The sequence below is a fragment of the Paramisgurnus dabryanus genome, chromosome 20, assembly GCF_030506205.2.
Source record: "Paramisgurnus dabryanus chromosome 20, PD_genome_1.1, whole genome shotgun sequence".
NCBI lineage: Eukaryota > Metazoa > Chordata > Actinopteri > Cypriniformes > Cobitidae > Paramisgurnus > Paramisgurnus dabryanus.
Window position 1 is genome coordinate 31,058,758 of NC_133356.1, and position 23,007 is coordinate 31,081,764.

The window sequence follows — 23,007 nt, forward strand, 5'->3', positions numbered from 1 at the left end:
GAAACACCGAAATAAATTATTATGCCAATTATTAGTACAAATGCATTTATGGCTATCACTGTGTACTAACTTTACTAGGGGTGTGTGACAGATCACAAAACTCACGGTTCAGATCGCATTACAGTTTTTGAGGCACGGATCGGATTTTTTTTCAGATCAGCAAATAGGGGGTGGGGAAAATCTAATAACAAGTAAAGAAATTAGAAACATTTATAAAAAAGAACAAAGCTGCACATTAATAAGGGCTAACATTAGCATTAGGTACAGAAATCGAATTAAATGAGTCATAACACTGTCTTTATTGTATAAATTAAATATATTATTATTTTTAGAGCTATTTGTCTCTTTGTTAGACTTAAGTAGGTTAATTGAGGTTACTGTCTCTTTAAATAAGCAGAGACTGGTTTATGACTGTAATCTATACATACACTTAAGACATAAACAAATGTTTTTATTAGAAAAAGAATACTTTGGAGATAATTTTGTTTATATGTGCTCTGTCAATAACAGGAAGATTTTACGTTCGCTTGTTTGCGTCTCACTCGTGTGTGCACTATTGAGGGCACTTAAACGCGCGCGCGCACACAGAGAACGAAGGCGAATCCCAAACAGCGCAGCATAAAAACGTTACGTTGTTTTTCATTGCTTTATTCGGCACATGTTTGTTAACGGACTATACAGTATGAGACACATTTACGCGAGTCTCTCTAAAGTTTACACATCAAGAGTTCTGATCTTTGAAGGGCGTACTCACTGTGATGATCACGTCTGGACCGGACACAACCGCATGTGCCTCTGTGCGTACTTTAGCGCCTTTTTGCGGTTAAATACATCCACGCCGCATACATGTTGCTTCAGACAAGCACGTTTTCGGTGGACGAATATTCTGTGCATCCCTAGTTACCCCCAACACTGTTGATAGGTAAGTCTCAAGATCTACGTCTTGCTTTTCATTGCACTCTTGTGTGCTGAGACAAGAATGAGAATAAATAGGTTTACATTTTCTTTGATTATACTGTGCAGATTAATAAATGAGACCCTTTTATCTTTTTCACAAGGTAATAACAGGAAAATGTTTTTAATTTATTCAAAAAATTATATATATTTTTTTAAATCAACATGAAATTTGCGAAATGAAAAACAATGCTGTTACTTTAATTCATCAACATATTAATTGGACCAATATTGTTCGTCACCAATGATTCATGCACCAGTAGACAAGGAAAGTGTATAAAGACTATAAAGACCCCAACAGGGTCAAGTTTAATTTCAAACCGGCTTTAACCGGAATATGGAGAAATGTGGATGTAATTGAAGTCATTGCTTTACCTGAAGTGGAATCATCTGTAAACTGAACTAATGTGATTTTGGCCAGTAAATGACCTCAGTGGGATGACAGAAAGCGAGACTGTGAAAACATAAACTCGCTGTGGCTTAGGAGGAACACGGGAGCAGGGAGAGGGGAAACGTGGGACATGCTTTGACCTTTCTTTGCTTTTTCTGGGTAATAGCCTTGAGCTTACCACCACTAAATCCCCTGTCAGCTGTACAGGAATAGATTTCACCTGTGAATGCAATCTACTCTGGCATTCTGATGAATATTGTACAGACTGGGCTGTGCTGAATTGGTACATGCTGTTTTCATTGTCAGGTAGGATTTGTTGCAGGTGCGTTAAAATATTCAAGATACTCTAGCACAATCGCAAATATATGACTTAAAATTATAAAACAATACATTTACTTTTCAAAAATATGAAACTTTTTGGACTTTTGGTAAAGGTAAACAGAACATGTCAGTTAATGTGATGAACTATAAAGAAGGTATTAATAATTATTATTTATAATAATAATAATAATAATTATAATTATTATTATTATTATATTTATCATTTACAGCTCACAAATGATTTTCTTTCCCAGCAAAATGCTGTAAGAGGCGGTATAGCTGGTAATGTTATCTTGATACACAGTCTTTCATTTGGACATCACACCCAACAGTCGACTATCTCATGTAATGCAATTCATCTTTCTTTTTATCTTGTTTCTTCCGCATGCAGTAAGCCAAGGAGGGATGGCGGCAGATATTTGCCCGGATCCAGGGATTCCTGAAAATGGGAAAAGAATTGGCTCCAGTTTCCAGTAAATTCTCTATTTATTCCGTTCTCTGCTGCTCTTGTCCTTTGTAACCGCATGACACAGTTTTAATCAGGTCTGGACCTGCTGTCTGTCTCAACTCCCGCACCGACGGGCCATTACCACTAGGACCTCTGGTCACCGCTACTAAGTGGGTTTTTAATGTCTCTCAAAATAGAACCAAGATGTGTAATGTTCTGCATTTAATGGAAAACCATCTGGGCGTTTCGGAAAATGAAAGAAAACCACAGAGACAAGCGGTTTTGGAAGTCTGACAAAAATGCATCAGAGGTGTCTGAAAGCACGACTTGTGTCGCTGGTCGGTCATTTGTTTCTCTAAATTCCACAGGGTCGGAGCCAGCATCCAGTTTTCCTGCGACGACAGCTACGTGCTGCAGGGATCAAAGAGCATCACATGCCAGAGAGTGACTGAGACTCTAGCGGCCTGGAGTGACCACAGGCCTATCTGTCGGAGTAAGTGTAAATATGGCTCTGTTTTCCCCCGATGTGACACTTTCTGTAGGGACATTGTCAGATCTGGTTAAGTAAAATGTGTACCACATGGCAGTGGGGAGTAACGCTGCATAATCCGCAAGCAGGGACAAATGTGCCACAAGAATTTATACACTCAAAAAAATGCTGGGTTATTTTCAAACCAGCTTTGGGACAAAAAGGCACAAACCCAGCTGATGGGTAAAATTAACCCAGAATTTTTTATATTTGACCCATCAATGGGTTAAAACAACCCAGCATTTGGGGTTAAAAACCAAGCAGGTTTAATAAACATTCTTCATCCCCTTTTGACCCAACGTTGGATTTGGAATTTTTGGAGTGTAGTATGTTTCACAGAAAAGGCAATCCCATAAGGCACAGCGACAAATCAAAGTGAAATTCATTGTTGATGGAAGAAGTGAGGTGATTTCAAATATTATTCATTCATTAAAGAACCATGTGGGTTGTTGTATTTGTTTGCATGACAAGGTTACTGCCTATGTCAAACTTTTCAAATTGCAAAGCTGGTGGGTGAGCTGGTCTTCCAGCCTGACCAGCTAAGTCCAGCTTAAAAAGTGAACAAAACACAGCTAGACCAGCTTGCTTTACCAGCAAAACCAGCTAAAACCAAGCTGGGAGACCAGCTAAAACCAGCTCACCAGTTTATGCTGGTCTTGGCTGGATTGTTTAGTAGGGAATGATGGTTACTGGTCACAAACAAGCTCAAGCGAAGGGCATGTGTGCTTGTCGATGACGGGCATTAAATCTGCGAAATTCCACGAAAAAGTCTGCAAAATATCCGCGGATTTAATGCCCGTCATTGATCTGCGAGCAGGGATTTCGTTTGGGCCTGGATATGAGCTGTCCAGGCAGTGATGGACCACATTTATTTAGTAAAACACACAAAGTTCTGCACTTTCTGGAAGTAACACGGCATTTGTGCTACTCTTGCCAATAATGTCACCTTTGCGGGCACTCAGTAAATTTTGTCCACATCCCTTTGTTTGATACTTCCATCAAGTAAATTAATGAGGATCTATGTTTGCTTTAATTAGGTGCTGCCGCTTTTAGTGCCATTCAATAGAGCTTGTATCCACATTAGAAAAACCTCTAAACTTGAACGAAAGCTTATTGAAATGCATCATTTCAGGTTAAATTAAAGTTTTCCTTGCGTTTGCAAACTCTACTTTTTATTATACTGTCATATTCCTGACGGGAAAAAAACACATCAATAAGTCTTCATGCCAGACATCAGACCTTCATTTTGTAGAGGTGAAAATATTTACTCGTCGTTTTGATTATGATTCTTTATCAAATTATGTTATTAAAATTTGATGCATTTTGAGCACCTGCTTTGTTTTGTATGGGCACACATTGTTCCCAGTAAAAATTAAATTAAAATTTCCCATATTTTACTATAGTCAATAAGTGAACAAATGTGAACCATGCGTGTCATTTATTTTATTTGAGATTTATATATCATCTGAAAGCTGAATAAATAAGCTTTGCATTGATGTGTGGTCCTGAATCTGAGAGTGCAAAAAATTGAAATATTGAGATAATCGCCAAATGAAGTCCTTATCAGCACATATTACTATTGATAGATCTTATATATATATATATATATATATATATATATATATATATATATATATATATATATATATATATATATATATATATATATATTTATTTATTTATTTATTTATTTATTTATTTATTTATTTATTTATTTATATTACTTTATTTATTTATTTATATTACTTATTCTAATTAAAAAAAACGATATTTTTTACCCATACAATTATTGTTGGTTATTGCTACAAATTTACCCATGCTACTAATGGTTTTGTGGTCCAGGGTTAGAAATATTCACTCAAAAGTTACGTGAATGCATTGTAACACTGCTTCCTAAAGAAGCCTGGCATGAGAAAGCACCCAGCGCTAAAAGCTTTTCAATGCACAACCCCTGCAAACTCTGATCGTTTACAATGTTTTCAGTTTTTATTTCTCTTTCCCACTGTGAATGCCAGTGGTCTAAAATCCCACTCCTCATAATTGTACCCAATATTAAACAGCAAATTTTTTTTATTGTCCGTGACTATGTGATATCGAACCACACGGTGCATGTTCAGTGCGCACAGGCTAATCCTTCAACGCCGCCCGTGCAAGACCTAAGCAATGTGACAAGGATGAGGCAATTCGGGCATCTGCTTCACAACAAGAGCAAATAATGTAGAATTTTCTCCTGATTTATTTTTGGCATCCCAGAAGTCTCATCCCAGCGGTCATGCGGCTAGATGCGCTTGAGACCTGAAGTGTCTCGGTTCTGAAAGCCACAGAGGACACAGGCCTCCAAATGACATTAATCAAAATGAAATAAGGCAGTGTGTCAGAGGAGCGGACGGAGGAGTAACCATGTTTGACAATTTCTACACACAATTCTCGCCGATCACTGATTGATCCAGACACTTTTCTGTTTCTGCAGTGCCAAGTAACCTTTTTAAAAACAAGGCTTAAATGCAGTCTTTTCCTTCTTTTAGGATATGTTGGGAGGTGAGGGGTACGAAACAGGAAGCTTTGTAATTTATTAATCACCGGAGAGCTTTATTTCTTTGGGTACAGAGGAGTTAATTATAGGGTATATTTTGCACCTGTAAATGAGATAAGCTCAATTTGACTGCTGCTTTTAGCACTCACTGCCACTTTGGTAATTAAGTGGCGATTATAACATCAATTTGCAAGTATACAGACCGTGAAGGAGGTCATGTTTTTCATGTTAATGTTTTTAAACTTCGTCTTTATGATAAGTAGTTATCTTATAGATTGCTGTTCGGTAAATGCCATGAGGTCGGCTCTGTACGCCTGCTATTAAATATATTTTCTGTAATAACCATGGTTAGCTTTGATGGGGATGATGTCATTTCAAGGATGCATTTATTTTCTGGCTGCCTACATTGTTATATTTGGGTAGAAAATAAGTTGGTTGTCTTTTCTAATTCAATTTTCATGACATCAAATGATTGCCTCTGAGTTGGTTTAAGTACTTTGATCATTTTTGAAACCTTTTTCTAATACTGATCACCTGAAAAGAACAACAACTCAATGTTACTGTAGTTTAATGTTTATACAAAATATTTGCTTCTACTTTGCGGTTGAAATAAACTAAATTTATTCCCACAGTTTCCCCCATAGTAGAATCTGGTTCAGTCCCAGTTTGAGTATATATGCTGTGTTATCTTCTCACATCTCTACCTATCCAAATGTCCCTCTATACCCTGTGGAGAAGCCGATGAGGAGCGGGCTGCTCTTTTAAGCTCTTAAAGAAAATCCCTGACTAAACACAAGGGAGGAACATAATACCATTAATACCATTGCACTGTAAACAATAGGGGGAAACCCCTGACTCTTTCAATGACTGAGTAAAGCTATTCTGAGGCATGACCTTAAATAGATTAGCCCTTGTCATGATGTGTTTAAATGAAGGGTTTTATTCTGAGTTGTAATAAAAGCTTTGTTTTAAAACTGATTAGGCTTAGGCCTACATAGGCAGCATTTCAAAGCCCATGCCATCTGCAAATATTTCCTTTGAATGTACAAGTGCAATTTATTTTCCAAATTTGCTCAATGGGGTTGAGGTCCAGACTTTCGAGGGGGCCAGAAATCTTTGTTATGGTTTATAGAGCATAATGATGACTTTGTAGATATAGTGGTGGCCGTCATAAGGAAATATTTGGCTTGAGTTGCAGAAGGCATTGGATAACATTAATAGCTATGTTTACATGGACACAGTTTGCCTCAATCTGAAAAAAATCGTTCTGATTGATAAATCCTATCATGGAGTTTACATGAACACTTACACTCTAAAAACAAATAGTGCTTATAGCACTAAAAGTGGTTCACTGGCTCGTAGTCATTTATGAACCATTTTAAGTGCTATGTAGCACCTGTGTAGAACCATATTGTGCTATATAGAACCATATCAGGTGCTATAGTGGTGCTATATCACTCCCGGATGGTTCTTCATAGGTGCTATATAGGTTCCCCTATGAATGCTATTTAAAGCAATTTTTTAGAGTGTATGCCCAATTCCATTTCTACCCCTTCACTTTCCCTTATCCCTCCGTTTAGCGCGTTCACATGAAGGGCTCTCCCAATTCTCTTTTAGTTGGAGGGGTAGGGCCAAATAGCCCTTTAAACCAAGATTTTTCAGGACCCCACTTCAAACAAAGGGGTAATTTTTTCCCAACCCATATGCGGGTATAATTCAAGTCTTTTTTTACATTAATACATTTTTTAATGATAAACAATCATTTGTTTTATGTTACATTCAATATCCTGCTTTACTAATTGCACAATAGTACAGCAACATGTGAAGAAATGTAACCTCCGAAGCACGAGCGCGTCCCTGTTCCCCTTTCTGATCGCTTCTTGGTTCCTCCGGTTTGCTCCCGGTGCTACAGATTGCCAGTCCACTACAGCAATTGTGAACAGACTGCGGAAAACCGGAACGTGAATAGAAATAATCTGAATCGCTAACAGAGGACTGTGTGGTGCTGCTTTTGGGCTTACAGGGTCACTTTTTATGCTGCATTTACACCAACCGCATTTCAGGTGTCAAAATCGCATCTACCGCGCCTAGTTTGCCGCTTGAACAGTTTGAATTCATTCACTCGTGTAGAGCGAAGTAGACGCGTTGAAAAAGCAAGCATTTGACGTGCGTCAGAAGCCAAATCCGCTTTTTGTGGGAGGGGCAAGTGCTATGCGTTTGTCTGTTTGCAGGATGGCTGATGTTGATTGTGCATTTATCGAGAGAGTTACCGGTTTGTATTTATTCACATTACTATAGGGGGGAAATAAATGGCGCGGGTTGACAAACGTCACGTGACTCAAAAGTGAAATGTGTATTTACAACTTACCAGGTTGCCCAATGTCCTCACTGACACTCTTCCAAGCGAGGTCCTTTTTATTCCTGTCTCTATAGAAACGAGAACTTGTGTCGTATAGCTCCGGGTGACTGCGCCAGGCGCTTAATTCGCGCAAACTAGTCGCATGAATAGGGCGGAAATGTGTCTTCCGCGCTGCCAAACGCGTCATCCGCGCCGTGAGACCTCCAGACGCGCGTCAACGCGTCTTCACATTAACTTAACATTGAAATCACTCTCGTTTCACGCCTCTACCACGGTTGGTGTAAACGCAAAGTGGAAAGTTCTGTCATTGTCTGTCCTCCTCCAGTTGCACTGATTTCACGTCGGTCGGTGTGCTGTGACACTTTTTTTGGCTGATAATTTTATGTCAAACCACTTGTTTATTTCTGGAAGTGTTAGTGAATTAACCACACTGGTAACATGTTCCCATGCAGATTTGTTTTCTTTTGTTAGTCATTCCTCCTGCACTAAGTGAACCAAATAGGATGTGTTATTAGGATTTAACCTCATCCACCAGTAACTCAATTTCTGTGTCTGTAAAGTTCCTCTTTTAAGCTCTCTTTGCCATTATTGAGGGAAAAAGCACAACCACGTGACTTATAAAGGGAGGTGTTGTCACCATATAAGGTTCATTGGAGGCATTTCAGAATGCAAATGACCATGAACGTGCACGAGCATGGTGCTTAAAAACACATGGGATTTATCATCAAGGATTACTTACTGATGTGCGTACGAACCACGTGCGCACGTTTGATAAATCCCAATTTTTTGTACTTTTGTGTACGCACATACAAATTAAATTCGTAGGTCAAAAAATAGAACATTTTCTACGAATGAGCATATTCGTGTTTTTGCCGTTTACATGGCTGTGCGCAACCGGGTATTGCTAATATTCCGGATTTGAACGGGTTATTGGCTGCACGTAAACATTTGTGATTAAATTATTAAATGCTTTTTATTTGTTTTGAACATTTAAACCAATTACAGTTGTCCATGTAAACGCAGCTACTCATTTCATGTGAACAACACAATATTGTTATTTGCGCCTTACGTCATTACGCCAATACTACGTCATTGCACATGTGCAGAGCGTCCCAGTTTACTTTATCAATCCGATCAAGTGTTTACATGTGCTTTTGATTGGATTACCACCCCTCTCAAACCGTTTAGATTTTTAATTGGTTTGTGTCTTTTCATTCTGATTGAGGTGTTTACATGGAGCATTTTCATTCGGATTGAACATTTAAACCGATTACAATTGTCCATATAGACACAGCTACTGATAAAGAGGAAATATATTGACACAATATACACTAGGTTTTAGAACAAAGCTATAGTGATGTTGTTTATGTTGATGTGTCTTTCATTGTATTATTGAAAATGTGTATGATATCAGAACAGCAATAAAAAAACATGGCCATCATCTAATTTATGTTTATTTATTTTTTTATGTTTACCCTCTTCACAGCTAGAACATGTGGCTCTAATTTGCGAGGCCCTAAAGGCGTGATAACATCTCCAAATTACCCCGTCCAGTACGAGAATAACGCACACTGCGTGTGGGTCATAACAGCGGTGGATCCGGAGAAGGTACGTCTGTCATTTAAATCTAAATTGCAATCTAAGTCTGACTCGCGGTCATACAGAAAAAATTAACTCCACAGAACGCGGTTCCCATCCATTTGAATACTGACGAACCACAACAGGTAGGCTTTTCAAATAGCCTCCAAGACACATAATTGAGTGGGACCTTGCATAAATGTCACAAATAATCTTAAAGATAATTTGAGAGAACATTTGCATTGCAGTCCACAGCGTTTGCATAATTGTCAACCTTTTGCCCCGTCTATCGCTGGCACCGCGTCTCTGGAATTGATTAGGTTTAGCCACACGTCTTTAGCTCAGTGGGGAGAGTGACGGTAGCACAATTCGGTATGACCTCACCACACACCGCAGGAGCGAATCATGTTGTGCTTTCTAAATTAAGACAAACGATAGTCAAAATAACTCATTAGAGTAAACGGGTATCATGTTAACATGCTTTGTATACGTAGCTGGGTGGCAGATGTACAATGCAGGGTATGCGTTGTGTATGTGTGTGAATTACCTTATTGACCTTAAAGGTAAAATGATGTAAAGCATACATCACATATTTGCCCCGGGGCTAAGACTGGTTGATCTATTGAATATACACAATATATTCACATTGGTTTACTGGCAGTATAAAATGAAATATTTTTTAGACAGTCTTTTTATTTGATTGATGTCTTGTGTATTCATTACAAATGTGTATCCATTACAATCCCCCCAAAATTGTTGTTTTTCTCCCTGTCCCTCCATTCAAAGTTCTACATCACTGCAGCTGAGGAAAAACATTAAGTTTATATAAACTATCCCTCAGGAACTGGATGTGTACAATTAGTCATACAGATGATAGACTACTGTAAAATCTTTGTGACGTGCCAGTAAATTGAAAGTACCTGTTGGCCACCATCAAAAACAGACTTGACTATCATACACACAAAATCCTGGCCGTGCCACAACCAGTTTATTTTCTTACTCATGCTTTCAGCTTTGATCTTATGATGAAATGTGACTTTAATTTATTTCACAGTCTGCTATTTTTTCACCAAGGGCTCTGTTCCAAAACCTGCACAGCTTCCTAACTAGACAGCATCTTACTGCAGGTGTTGATTTTGTTAATATCAAAAGATTGCCTTGAATGTTTTTGAACAAATACTATGTAGCATACTATCTAATAAGAATTAGAAATGAAGGCAAGGTCCAAAGAGTGAAGCTGTTTTAATGGTATGGCATAAAAAATACAGTTTTTATGGACATTGTGAACGTTTTGAGAATTGTGGAGAACAGCTGAGAGGAAAAATTATTCAAGTGTCTTCTCAGAACAGAATGTAAAGACCGCAGAAGATGATAAAAATGCAGTCTTGATCTTTGTGTCTCAGACGAGAAGGTCATGGTTCAAAACACGGCAGGACTGCTAATACATGTAGAACCTTTCAGGGCCATTTATAACAGCTCAGGCATTTGTCCGGTTACAAACCAAACCATATTTTTGGAATGTTATTATTCATATAACAAATATAAACCGATTTATACAGTATACAGTAAATCCCAATGCACCATCAACAAGTCTGAAGTTAATGTCTTCAATATTTCACTTAGATTTGAAAACCCGAGGTCCAACTTGAGTGGGTTCGGGTTGAAAAGTTTCACATGTGCCTCGGACACAAGTCGGGTATAACATTAGCAGCATCGGGTCTGAGCTCATTTTAAATTGATGTTTTTTCCGAACGGACCCGAGACAACCTGAACTATTTCACGTGTGTTCGTCGATGTCCTTTACCAAACCTTTCTCAGTTTGCCAAGAGTGCTTGTGACATCATGTGGCTGGCATTAGGTTAATTTACTTTGAGACACACCTGTCAATCTATTTTAAATGTACATTTTAGGGTTTACCTTGGTGTCGTCATCAAATAACAAAGTAAAATTAATGGAGCAGCGGGTCAAATTGGTTGCGAGGCCACCGCGGTTTCTTTCTGTCTGATTGGTGCGTAATAGCGCTTTTCCATTGCATAGTACCCCATTTTTTAGGTCGGGTCAGCTCACCTCATTTTTGCTTGGTTAGCTTTTCCATCGAGTTCAGTTTCATTTCGGTTGATGATTTTATCGCTAAAAGGGAGTTTGGGAACTTATTGCAGAGAACAGATGACAACAAGTTAGCTTGAAGATAAAGCTAATCTTTTACATTATAGCGATGATGCTGGTAGTGTAGTGACGATTCTTTCAGACCAATCAGTGATCTACAGTGTTTTCACGTCACGTTTTGGTATCAGCTCGGGTCGCTTGGAACCCCAACCGAGGTGGCACTAAAAACGTATTGGGTACTACGTACCCCATCCAGTGGAAAAGCCCCCAAAAGTTAGCTGACCCGACCCAAACCGTAGGGTACTATGCAATGGAGAAGCACCTTAAGGGGCTGCAGACTGCACACATTGGTGCCATTTATATTCGGGGGTCCAGTCAAGAAAAAAAAGATTTTTCCGGGTTTGCCTTGGGTTATGCACCCAATGGGTTATTCGGGTCATTTCGGGTCGGGTATATTTCTTTAGACCCAAGCAGACCTCTAGTCTGAAGTAACACGATTAGAAAGGGCTTTCCTTTAACTTAAATTGTTTTATATCAAATATTTAGTGCTGCCATTCGTATTAGCTATATTAATGTCTGGCCCAAAATTGTACTACTGCTGCTGTTCACTTTCCACCCAAACTGATCATTTTTCTCATGGGGAAAATCACTTTATCCCATAAGACTGCAGAGTGACAGAGGACGACTGGCTGTGACATCATTCGGTTGGCTGTAACCTTTGTCATGATGATAAGAAACTGTATTACTGCAGAGGCACAGCTGCGTAGCTTCCTATACGATCGGTCACTCCTGTTGATTATATATATATATACAGCTGCCCCATATATAGTATTTGGACATCAAAGTTGCACTGACTGTATGCTTGAATGCCACTGCATTTGATCTCCAATCGATGCAGGAATTTGCTCAGAGAAAGCTTTGTTTTGCCATTTTGTAACAACTAGTGTCCTGAGGTGTGTCCCATATGACAGACTTAAGCACTAATCTATCCTATTTGTTAGAATACATAAAAATAAAACAATAAGTGCCCATCAAGTACCAGGATGTTGCACTCATTCATCCGAAAATGACGGATGGACACTTCTTCTACTCAATGGTTGCAGTTTTGCTTGCATAGTAAAAAGGAGGAGGGGCTATAACAGAAGCTGAGTGAGCAATGTTCTTCTGCAGAGACAATCACGCTTCAGTCTGACAGTAACTGATGTCATGTTAGACAAAACAGGTTCCAATACAGGTGTAGTTCATCACATTACATGTATATTCAATTATTGTCACTATATGAAGGATCACATCTGATACATAAAGAGAGAGAGAGAGAGAGAGAGAGAGAGAGAAGAGAGAGAGAGAGAGAGAGAGAGAGAGAGAGAGAGAGAGAGAGAGAGAGAGAGAGAGAGAGAGAGAGAGAGAGAGAGAGAGAGAGAGAGAGAGAGAGAGAGAGAGAGAGAGAGAGAGAGAGAGAGAGAGAGACAGAGAGCTTTATGGTTTTCACTGTCCTGTTGCTTTTGATTAAATGGCCAGGGAAGGGGCAGTGTCAACACGTCATGTAGTCAGCTGAAGAATATCTTATTATCACATACACCAGAGATTTGCTGGTTTATTATTTACTTTGTGTTTCCTCTGCTTGTAGTGGTGGGTCAGTGGTAAAAGCCGACAGTTGAGATGTAAAGTTCATGGTTAAGATGTCAGGCGTTTTATAACAGACTGTATGTTTGCAATAGATATAATGTCTGAAAAAATGTTTTTCATGTTTGCAAAGCCACGCTTGGCTTAAAAGGCACAAGCAGGGGTAAGCTCTAGAAAAAAAAGAAAGATTGGTATGTCAAGGGATGAAAAGTAGCTCAATAATCATGCAATAGATTCAATTGCACAGTTTTTACATCAGAAATTAAATAAAGAGTTAAAGCCATTAAATAAAGACCAGTTTCACATTGTGTACTTATCTAAAGCTTTCTCTCTGAAACATCATAGACATATATATATATACATATACATATACATATACATATACATATACATATACATATACATATACATATATATATATATATATATATATATATATATATATATATATATATATATATATATAATTTATATATAACAAAGTAAATATATATATATATATATATATATATATATATATATATATATATAGCCTACTCTATTTACTTATCTAAAGCTTTCTCTCTGAAACATCATAGACATATATATATATATATAGATTTATTATTTATATATAACAAAGTAAATATATATATATATATATATAGCCTACTCTATTTATATGTAGATATTTCATCAGACGCATGTGCGTTTCGCAGTTGAATGGAACTTAACTTCCGCTCCCTGTTTGTTTAACTCTTTCCCCGCCATTGACGGGTTATCTCGTCAGTTAAGAGAAAACATTTGCATATTGTTCTGAATCTGAAAATCGTTCTGAATCTGATCTCTAACAAAATTACTTCACAAAAATTCAATTATTTCAGCTTTTTGCCAAAAATAAATAAATAAATGTTTTATGGAAAATTGGCCCATATTTAAGAGTTTATAAGCAGAGAAAAAATATAGTTAGGATGAAAAAAATCCTGTTTTGATTGTTTGTTTGAAAGCAGAAGGTATGTTCTTTCATTTGATATATTTTTATGTTTAGATATTTACAGTATAGAAAAAAAATACTGAAAGGCAGTTTGTAAAATCATTGTAAAAATGACAAAAATGCTGGTGGGCAACTTTTCAAAAAATGGTTGGCGGGGAATGAGTTAATGGTCTGGCTAGTGGCTAAACTAAGGTTATCAGATTTTTTTTAAATGAAAACCAGGGACAAAATATAATTAAAATCTAATTTGTTGATATCTATGAATTAAAAAACGCAGACAAATCCTTTTTTTTATGTTTTCTTCTTTTTATTGTTGTGGGTTAATTCATTGAATTAAACAATTTCTAAATTATTTTTTTTCTTTTATACAATGCACATATCTCCATTTTTTTCATATTTACACAAAATAAATTCTCAGTACCATGCTGTGATCGGTTGACTTCATTGGTTTATTACTTTAATTTAACATGAGTTGTTAATACATTAACCAACAATAAATTTGACTGTTTTCATATCTTATGATAGCTTGATAACGCTTTCTCATGTCTTGTAATATATTCTTTATCGCTATTCGCTAAGCAGTGGCGCGCCAAACAAGAAAATGAGCGTAGCTTGCCGCTCCCTCTGCTGGTAAAAATAATCATTGCATGTTTGCTCCGGTCTGGTACTCCAAACGCTAAACGTTGGTCAGACTTTTTCAGTGTATTTGCTGGTTGTTTTGGATGTGCTGTAAAACGTTGACATTTCCGGGGACAGAACACCAAAAAACGTGATTTTACCCGGAAAACAAGAACGTCTGGCCACCTAAGGCTAAACTGAACTCTGTAACAAATACTTCGTTGAAAATAACAAATGTTTTGGTTTCCTAAAAACAGGGGGAGACAGCGATCATAGATCACCGCTATGTAAAGGAAGGTTTGGCAGCCGATCTGTGATTTAACATTGTATTTTACACAGCATTGTTAGCTCAGTCAATTTTATTTTTAGATAAATTTTTAGATATGATTTAAATAAGGTAATCTACTTGTTGTTTATTTAGCTTGTTATCAGATATAAACTACTGTAAAATGACTCTGTTGTTGTTATTGATTCTTTTGCAGAGTTTACCAGAAGTTACGTTTGTTCCACGAAAGCCATTTATTTATGTTGTTAATGCTACTGTTATATATATCTTTTTTTTGCCCCTGTGACGTCGGGGTTAGGGGCGATGTTAGGGGTACTTTCATATTTACTTATTGCCTGTTATGCCACTGGCATGTAGGGCAGCAACAAAAGTTTTAGATTCTTTTGTTGCTGTTTTCTTAACTTTTAAAACTAGGTTGTTAGCACCAACCCTCAACCAGGAGGACTACATTAGGGATCACTCTTAGTCTGGTCTCTATCCTTTGACCTGTCTGCCATGGGTGGCCGTACCAGGAACACAAAGTTCCAGCCAGCATAGCTATCTGGGTCATTGAGATATGCAAGCCTCCAAATCACGACAAGGTAGTGAGCATTTCACAAACTACCTGTGAGGTTTTAAACCTGAAAGAAGATTTAGCCTATGCCAATATTGCATTTATTATTTAAGTATTCAATTGTGATAGTGCTTTCTGCACAGAACGTTTCTGCTCGGTACAGGGGAAACATCGGATGTGCAGCCATGCATGCGCACAGCTTAGAGGCAACACGGGTTGTAAGTAACACCGAATACGAAGGCAAACACTCACTCGCTCACTTTTATTCTGGATGAATAAAATAACAGAATGAAACCACACCATTTAGCAATTTCAGAAGAGCATCAGGGAACGTCTCAAACGCAGGCAAAGTAGAGCCATTCAGGCAACTGTCAGGCTTTTTATTTTTGTATAAAATAAAGAAATCAATAGTTCTTATAAGCCGGTTCAGGGAACAATCGCTAAGATGTCCTGTCACTCTTTAAATGTGTTTATGTAGACCGTGAGTGCTGTTTTCATCCACTTGCTAAGCCTTCTGTAAAAAGAATCTTTACTTTTGACGGGATAATTTAAAAGCCTGCATTTTAGGCTTCTTGTTTAGGGAACGACTCCGTATCGGCACTGACATTTTATACAGATTGCTTGTCAAGAACTTGTGAATTGCCGGATCTAGCTTTTCTTTTTAAACAATCATGTTTCAGCATATAAAGCCTTACGTTGGTCTTCTTGCTCTTTTTCTATTATTAGCATGCAAAAAGGTTTAACCCTTGAACAGGCAGCACGGACCACAAGATACGAAATCTTTAGCTGCCTTTCTAACTAAACTCAATATAGTCCAGCTATGAGTAACCCACTTCTACCCTTAATGACCTTGAAATTGGATAAATGCCATTTTTGGCAACAAAAAAGTAGCGAGATGTATGCGAAGTCAACAGGTGTTCAATGTGTTTGCTTTTATTTTTTTATAAATATTCTTGGGCTATGGTTGGACATCTATTAGACTTTCACTGACAGCCCAAATGTTGCCCTGTTACACTGTAAAAAAATTCCGTAGAAATTTCAATGTTATTGCAGCTGGGTTGCCGGTAATTTACCGTAGATTTACATTTATGTTATTCACTGGCAAGAGTTTGTTCAAAGTTAAATAAATTTTAAATATTAACAAGTCTTTATCTTTACAGAATAAAACTATACAATAACAGCCTCATGCAAAGCATTCTGGGAACCAGAAATCATCATCAACCTTTTTCTGTTTTTTGCTTCAGATTTTGTTTCCCAGAATGTTTAGCTTGATGCTGTTTTTTTAGTTTTACTCTGTAAAGATAAAGAGTTGTAAATGTTTAATGTTCATTTAACTTTGAACAAAATATTGCCAGTAAAAAACATAAATTTAAATCTACGGTAAATTACTGGCAACCCAGCTGCAATTTCTACGGAATTTTTTTACAGTGAGCCAGAATTGCTTGCTGGATTATGGGGTCTGTTGAGTATGTGAGGCATATCAATAGGCTTCAAGTTTCCTGATAGGGATGCATGATTAATCATATTTTTATGATGATAACGATATGTCTGCCCCACGATGAATTAATGACAATCGTTGCGATAAATTTGCAAACACCAAGCATAAACAAGACGGTCTAGAATCAAGCAATGTGTTTGTTTGTTATGAGTGGATATTTGCAAGCGCGTCTGAGTTATGGTAGAAGTACGTTAGCATCACAAGATTTATAGTCATTCACCTTAAACGAACATAATGGCCGAGCAACAAGAAGAAGTGCAGAAATATGTACGTTTAGATACCAAAAGGGGTCATATACTCCATTGTTTGGATATTTCGTATTTGAGGAAAGTGATGTTGATCAGGTAAGTTACGAGTCTTGTGCAAACTGTGCTCCTGTTCCTTCCAAATGTGAAATATCAAGAGTTTCAAAAGCTGAAAACACAAGCCGCAACCATAAAAAATCCCCGACCATCCACAACACAGACAACAATATCAGATTGCGTATCATGTAAGTTAGCCAAGGATATGTGTCCAATAAGCAGCAGGGGGTTTACAAAAATGATTGCCACATAAAAGGCATATCATAAGATAGGAAAAAAAGAATTAACTTTTTTATTCCAAAAACGTTTTGTTTTTATTTCAGTTTAATTCTAATTTGATATAAATATATATTAGAGTACTGTATTTCAGCCCTTTTTACGCCCCTCAGGTCGGGTTTCGGACCAATTTTAACTTCAAAGTTGATACCCGGGCGAGGCTTTGGGATTTTTAATCTCTATGTCCTGTCATGGTTAAATCAGCCTAACTTGGACGTACACATTCCAGGATATGTAGATTTTACGGTAAAAAAAGTTTATATTAATCTTACTTTGCATTAACAGTGAATTCATTGTTCACCTTGAAAAAAGCCGGAAACAAAATTGTATGTTGTTTGCGCTGCTTTTTATCAGATTTTGTAGATATGTATCCTTTAAGATACACTGCAAGTGTAGAAAGAGTCAAACATTGTGCCAATTGTGAAACAGGTATACAAGCTTGTTTCTTAAGCTGCAGATAGTAAATAAATGCTTATATTAACAGATGTTTAACTCCGTATTAAAGCTTTCCTTTTTAGTGCGTTTGTGGTTTCAAGCACCAAAAAATGCCCCCCAGTGTCATATTTATTGTTTTCCATTGTGTGTTACCTGGTTTTGTGTTTCACAGATGAGATTGTAACCACCTGCCATGGTTATGGATGAGAGACAGAATTTAAGGATGGGATAGAATATAGATGAGAATAATGGTTCTTTAATGGCCCATTAAAAAACAAAATGTGAGGATGTTGATAACAGGGTTGTCCTAATTGAGCTTTATATTTTTATTCTCCTTCAAGCTATCTCTCCACGAATCCAATTTTCGTTCAGCCACTTTCTCACATCACATGCACACATCAAATGAACACATAGCCCGTTTCCTCAGGCTTCGCGCCGAGCGTGACTTAACGCCTCCGAATCTCCCGTTTCTTGAATAAAACTAATTTACTTAATTGCACCTTCATAGGTACTTTTGCAGTCAGTCTCAGATAATGCTAAAGTATTCAAAGCTGTGACCTGACATGCCGTTGTGCCTCCTCTGTCTTTAAATGATCCCTCTCTGAATCAGTATAGGCACATTTTGCTTTGGTTTGATGGTCTATCTTTGATGCTTATCATACTTTCTCTGTGTAGGTCATCAAGCTGGCTTTTGAAGAGTTTGACCTAGAGCGTGCGTACGACACGTTAACAGTAGGCGATGGAGGCAAGATAGGGGATGCTCGAAGAGTCCTTTATGTGTAAGTATAGCAAAAAGTGCTTTCATGTTAAACCTTGAACACACATTTCTATCCATCCATTCATGAATGCCTGACTCCCTTTATGCTCCAAAGAATAGTGCAACCTCCACATGAAGTATGCTTGTGCAGTGGAAAGCCAGCTTCATATGAATACATATGGACATTTAAGAGTGATACTTGATTTTGTTCCTCTTTTGCAGTCTTACCGGCTCTAGCGTGCCTGATTTGATTGTTAGCATGAGCAACCAGATGTGGTTGCATCTGCAATCCGACGACACGATCGGATCGCAGGGCTTTAAAGCTGTATATGAAGGTACGTGACAGGAATGTTTGGCAACAGGATGCATGCACACCTTTTGGTTGTTGTTTTTCTCAGGGTCATTTTCAACTCACTGTTAGAGCCATATAAAGCAACCATAACTCTGTCTCAGAAACAGCAATGTTATATTTGTGTTTTAAACAAGGAAAATGTATTTACCTAAAACAGTTTGTCTGGCATCAAAACAACTCTGATTTGAAAGCACTTTAAGGCTTGACTGTACGCATATCTCTAAATATAATATTTGTTATTCCAATCAAAGCTTTAATTTATGCCATCACAGGAAGTTTTATTTTATATAATAAGGCCCAAAAGTCTACTTTTATTTATTTAACATCACTTTCTAAATTTAATATTTTTTTCGTTACTATCATTAGGTATCACAGACTATGACATTATATATTTTAATTAGCATTTATTCATTGTTAGCAGTGGCAGCTAATGACTTCTTTTTCAGGGGCGCACGATGTGAAGCTGATGACAATATGTATTTAGCCTGTCATGTGTGTGGCTCGTCATGTCAAAATACATGTCTGCTGCAGACACTTCGAAGGGGTTTATGATAAAAGAGACGCTCACGTTTGGGTCATTCTCCAGAAAAGGTGGAATTCGGGTGATGTAAATCTGCTTAAATGAACTTCTTTCAACATACCCAAAACTTCTTTAATAGCATTAATTAACTTGTCAAATCTATGAATCCGCCAAACGGGGACCTTAGTCTATTTTTTACTTTTTAATACATTTTAATAAAAAATCCATGAGTCATTTATTTGTCATTGGTGTTACCTGTGATTTAAACATTAATGTTGATCCTAAATATTTTTTCTCATTACAGCTTGTGTATTTAGTTAAAAGTTGATTAGAGGAATGATGACAGCAAGAAATTTTTTTTTATTATTAATATTTGTTTAATTAAATTGTTCATCTTTACCCAGCATTGTATGAAATTATTTGATTCTCAGTTTGACTGTTTTCTTTAAAACCAACAAAAAAACAAAAATATTCAACCAAAAAGGCTTTGATGCAAAGACTGAAATATCAACAATGTCTTACATCCCATATCAACAACAAAATATTACTAGAAAGTACAAGAAAATACATTCATAACACCAAAACTTGGTTTAACACCAATGACACAATGTAACACAAATGACAAAATTAGACTATAATTATAGATAATGAATATGATAAAACTTGGAAAATTTTATGAAAGTTTATATCTTGTTTTGTTTTTATGCTTTTATGTTGGTCAGTTAAAGGAATAGTGCTTAGGAAGTACTCATTAGAGAAGTAACACTAATGATGGTAACACCAATGACAAATTTCAGAAAAAAACTAATATTTAACAAAATGGCTGCCATAAGCCATGTGCTATTTCATCAGAGATGTAACAATCAAATACTTATTCAGTGTAATGTATTTTTATGTAAAGATCCTAACACTCCCAGCTATAAAAAAAAAAGAGTAACACCAATGACATCCAAAAAATCTTATCTCAAAATTCTTAGATATATCATGATATTTTAGACAAATAAAGTAAAACATCTCACAAACCTTTTGTCTTCCTCCACTGCACTTCTTCCACTGACCTCTTGACCCATGAAAAACTTCAAAGAGCTGATGCATTGTTTCAAAATAAAAGTGCTTTGGGTAGGGTAACACCAATGACATAAATTTAGTGGACAAATATTTATTTGATATTATTCATATTAATAGTCTATTTTTACCATTTCAGTGTTGTCGTAAATTCATACAGGGTTAAAGGTAAATGTAAATCAGATTTGTTTTATAAAAAACATGGTTTTAAATAATAAGTACACAGTTCAACTTCCATGTATGATCAAAGGGACAGGGCAATTTTCAGGACCAGACATTTAAAAAAAAGTTTTAAAAAAGGGAAAAAAAGAACATTAAATTAATAAACTTTTGACCCAAAGATTATTGGGTCAAATGAAATGATTAAGGAATCTGCAAAAGCAAGGGACAATCATTTCCACCTTTTTTGTAGAATGACCCGTTTGCCAGATACGCTTAATGTCAAGTTTAATCAGAGTTTATTGTGAAGTTACTGTAGTGTCTTGAGAGTATTTTGTGAACATGAGCGTCTCTTTTATCATAAATCCTTTCGACACATCTGCTACAGGCTTGTATTTTGACATGATGCATGATACACAGGTTCACATATTTTAATTGGTACCCCTTGTAAGAGAAGCTGACACTGATTATTAGTTATTTTTGGTTCATAATGAATTTATTTATTCATAATGCATTTGCATTAAACTATTAAACAGAACTGTGTATGCATAAATTAGCATTAATCAAAATATTAATAATTATATATAACATATCTATGTGCAGTTTCATTAAGTTTAATCTTAATGGATTAAGTAGAGCATGTCTATAGATTTGTGATGTTTAGTATTTGGTACGGTATATTCCTCTTAAGTGGTGCAATAAAAGCAAAGAAATCTAAGCATTTGTATAAATGAGTTCACATTAACTATTTCTTTAGTGAGGAATAGTGCAAAATGTTTTAAATTTTTTGGAGTATTTTGAAAAGATTTCCAATGTCATCTCTTACTTTTGGACTTCACTGCATGCATGTTCAACTTGAGTGATCTTAAAGTCTCACTGTGGGGGAAATCAGGTTTATTATTGTTTATATGTCTATGTGGTGTTTGTATTATGTTTTAATTTAACACGTTCATTAGATTAATTAGTTATGGTGAAAAATAACATGCTACAATTTGTAACGCATTTAATGCACCTGATCAAGCCAGTGCATAGTAACAAAAGTTTATACTTTCACATGCTTTCAGGTCTTGCCGATTCAAAAATTTAAGCATAAGACGCAACGCAGATCTCAATGCAGTGCTCACGCTTTTTAATATGTTTTTTGTGTGTGTGTGTGTGTGTGTGTGTGTGTGTGTGTGTGTGTGTGTGTGTCTTTGTCCAACTTTGCGTGTCTAAAGCCAGTGCCCATCAGCATCTCAAGGCACCAGACAGCGCACAAATGCTACCTGAGCATGGACCCAATTTATTAAAAAAACTGAAGCAAAAAAAAAATACGATTTTAATTAATATTAAATTAAATTAACAAAATTCCTTTACAAAAATTAAATTATTTCAGCTTTTTGCTCAAAATTTTGTATTTTTGAGGAAACCTACCCATATTTAAGAGGTTACAAAAGAGAACAAATGAAGTTTTTTTTCTGTTTTGTTTGTTTGTTTGAAAGCAGATAATCTGTTCTTTCATTTGTTTGTATGTTTATAAAATTTTCCTGGAAGGCATTTTATGAAAATCACCAAAAAAATGCTGGCTGTCAACTTAACAAAAATAAAGGCTCGGGGGAATGAGTTAATTACATTACAGCCCTAGCTATATGATAATTCATAATATAACACCATTGCTGAGTATTTTTTCCAAAATATTGAGACGCCGTTTATAGCATTAGTCACTAACATGTAACCAATCATATCAACACAGTTCAACGCGTGGATCTGTAGTTCGAGTCATAAATATTATGTATGGATGCCGCAAAGACTCTGCGTTGAAACGATTGCAGGCCAGCTGCTTCATCTCTGTTTCTGTGCTGCTTACACCATGCAATGCGACTGCTGTTACCTGTTAACATCAGCGCTTATAGATTAGTGCTTGCAAACACACAATTCACGTTTGCATTGTGTGAAACCGAATTTAGCAGTTATGTGCTTATCTATGGGGACTAATTTGCATATTCACATCTATAGTCCAAGCTGTGCCATTGAGTAGAGGCGGGGACTAATTTGCATATTTATAGATCCGCGTATACTAAATGAGGCAAGATTGTTGTTATATTCAAGCTGTTTAAAAGCATGAAGAAATTACTGTGATGTAAAACTTTTCTATATGCTATTAAGATGCTCAAAGATTCAGAATACAATTATTGACTAAAGGAAGACTTTAAATATAATGGGCAAGTGCATCAGGAATGTTGAGTTCAAAAATGACATGATTGTATAGGCAACATTTTTGTCGCCTTAATTGTCTCATTTTTTTACCTTTTAACTTGTTTTTCTAAAGTGTGCAGTTTAATACCTTGGAATGGAGTTTTTCCCCAGACGCTCTTCACTTTAAACTGTAACC

The 23,007-nt window shown here is 36.5% G+C and overlaps 1 protein-coding gene across 1 annotated transcript in view; it reads left to right on the top strand.

Annotated features, from left to right (window-relative positions):
- The window catches only part of csmd1a (CUB and Sushi multiple domains 1a), a 667,584-nt gene that overhangs the window by 415,417 nt on the left and 229,160 nt on the right, over positions 1 to 23,007 (top strand). Inside the window, exons 8-12 of the mRNA XM_065250481.2 lie at positions 2,058 to 2,139; positions 2,483 to 2,607; positions 9,022 to 9,143; positions 18,459 to 18,562; positions 18,763 to 18,875. Of these exons, the coding sequence (XP_065106553.1) occupies positions 2,058 to 2,139; positions 2,483 to 2,607; positions 9,022 to 9,143; positions 18,459 to 18,562; positions 18,763 to 18,875 (546 nt within the window). The remainder of the gene's footprint in view (positions 1 to 2,057; positions 2,140 to 2,482; positions 2,608 to 9,021; positions 9,144 to 18,458; positions 18,563 to 18,762; positions 18,876 to 23,007) is intronic.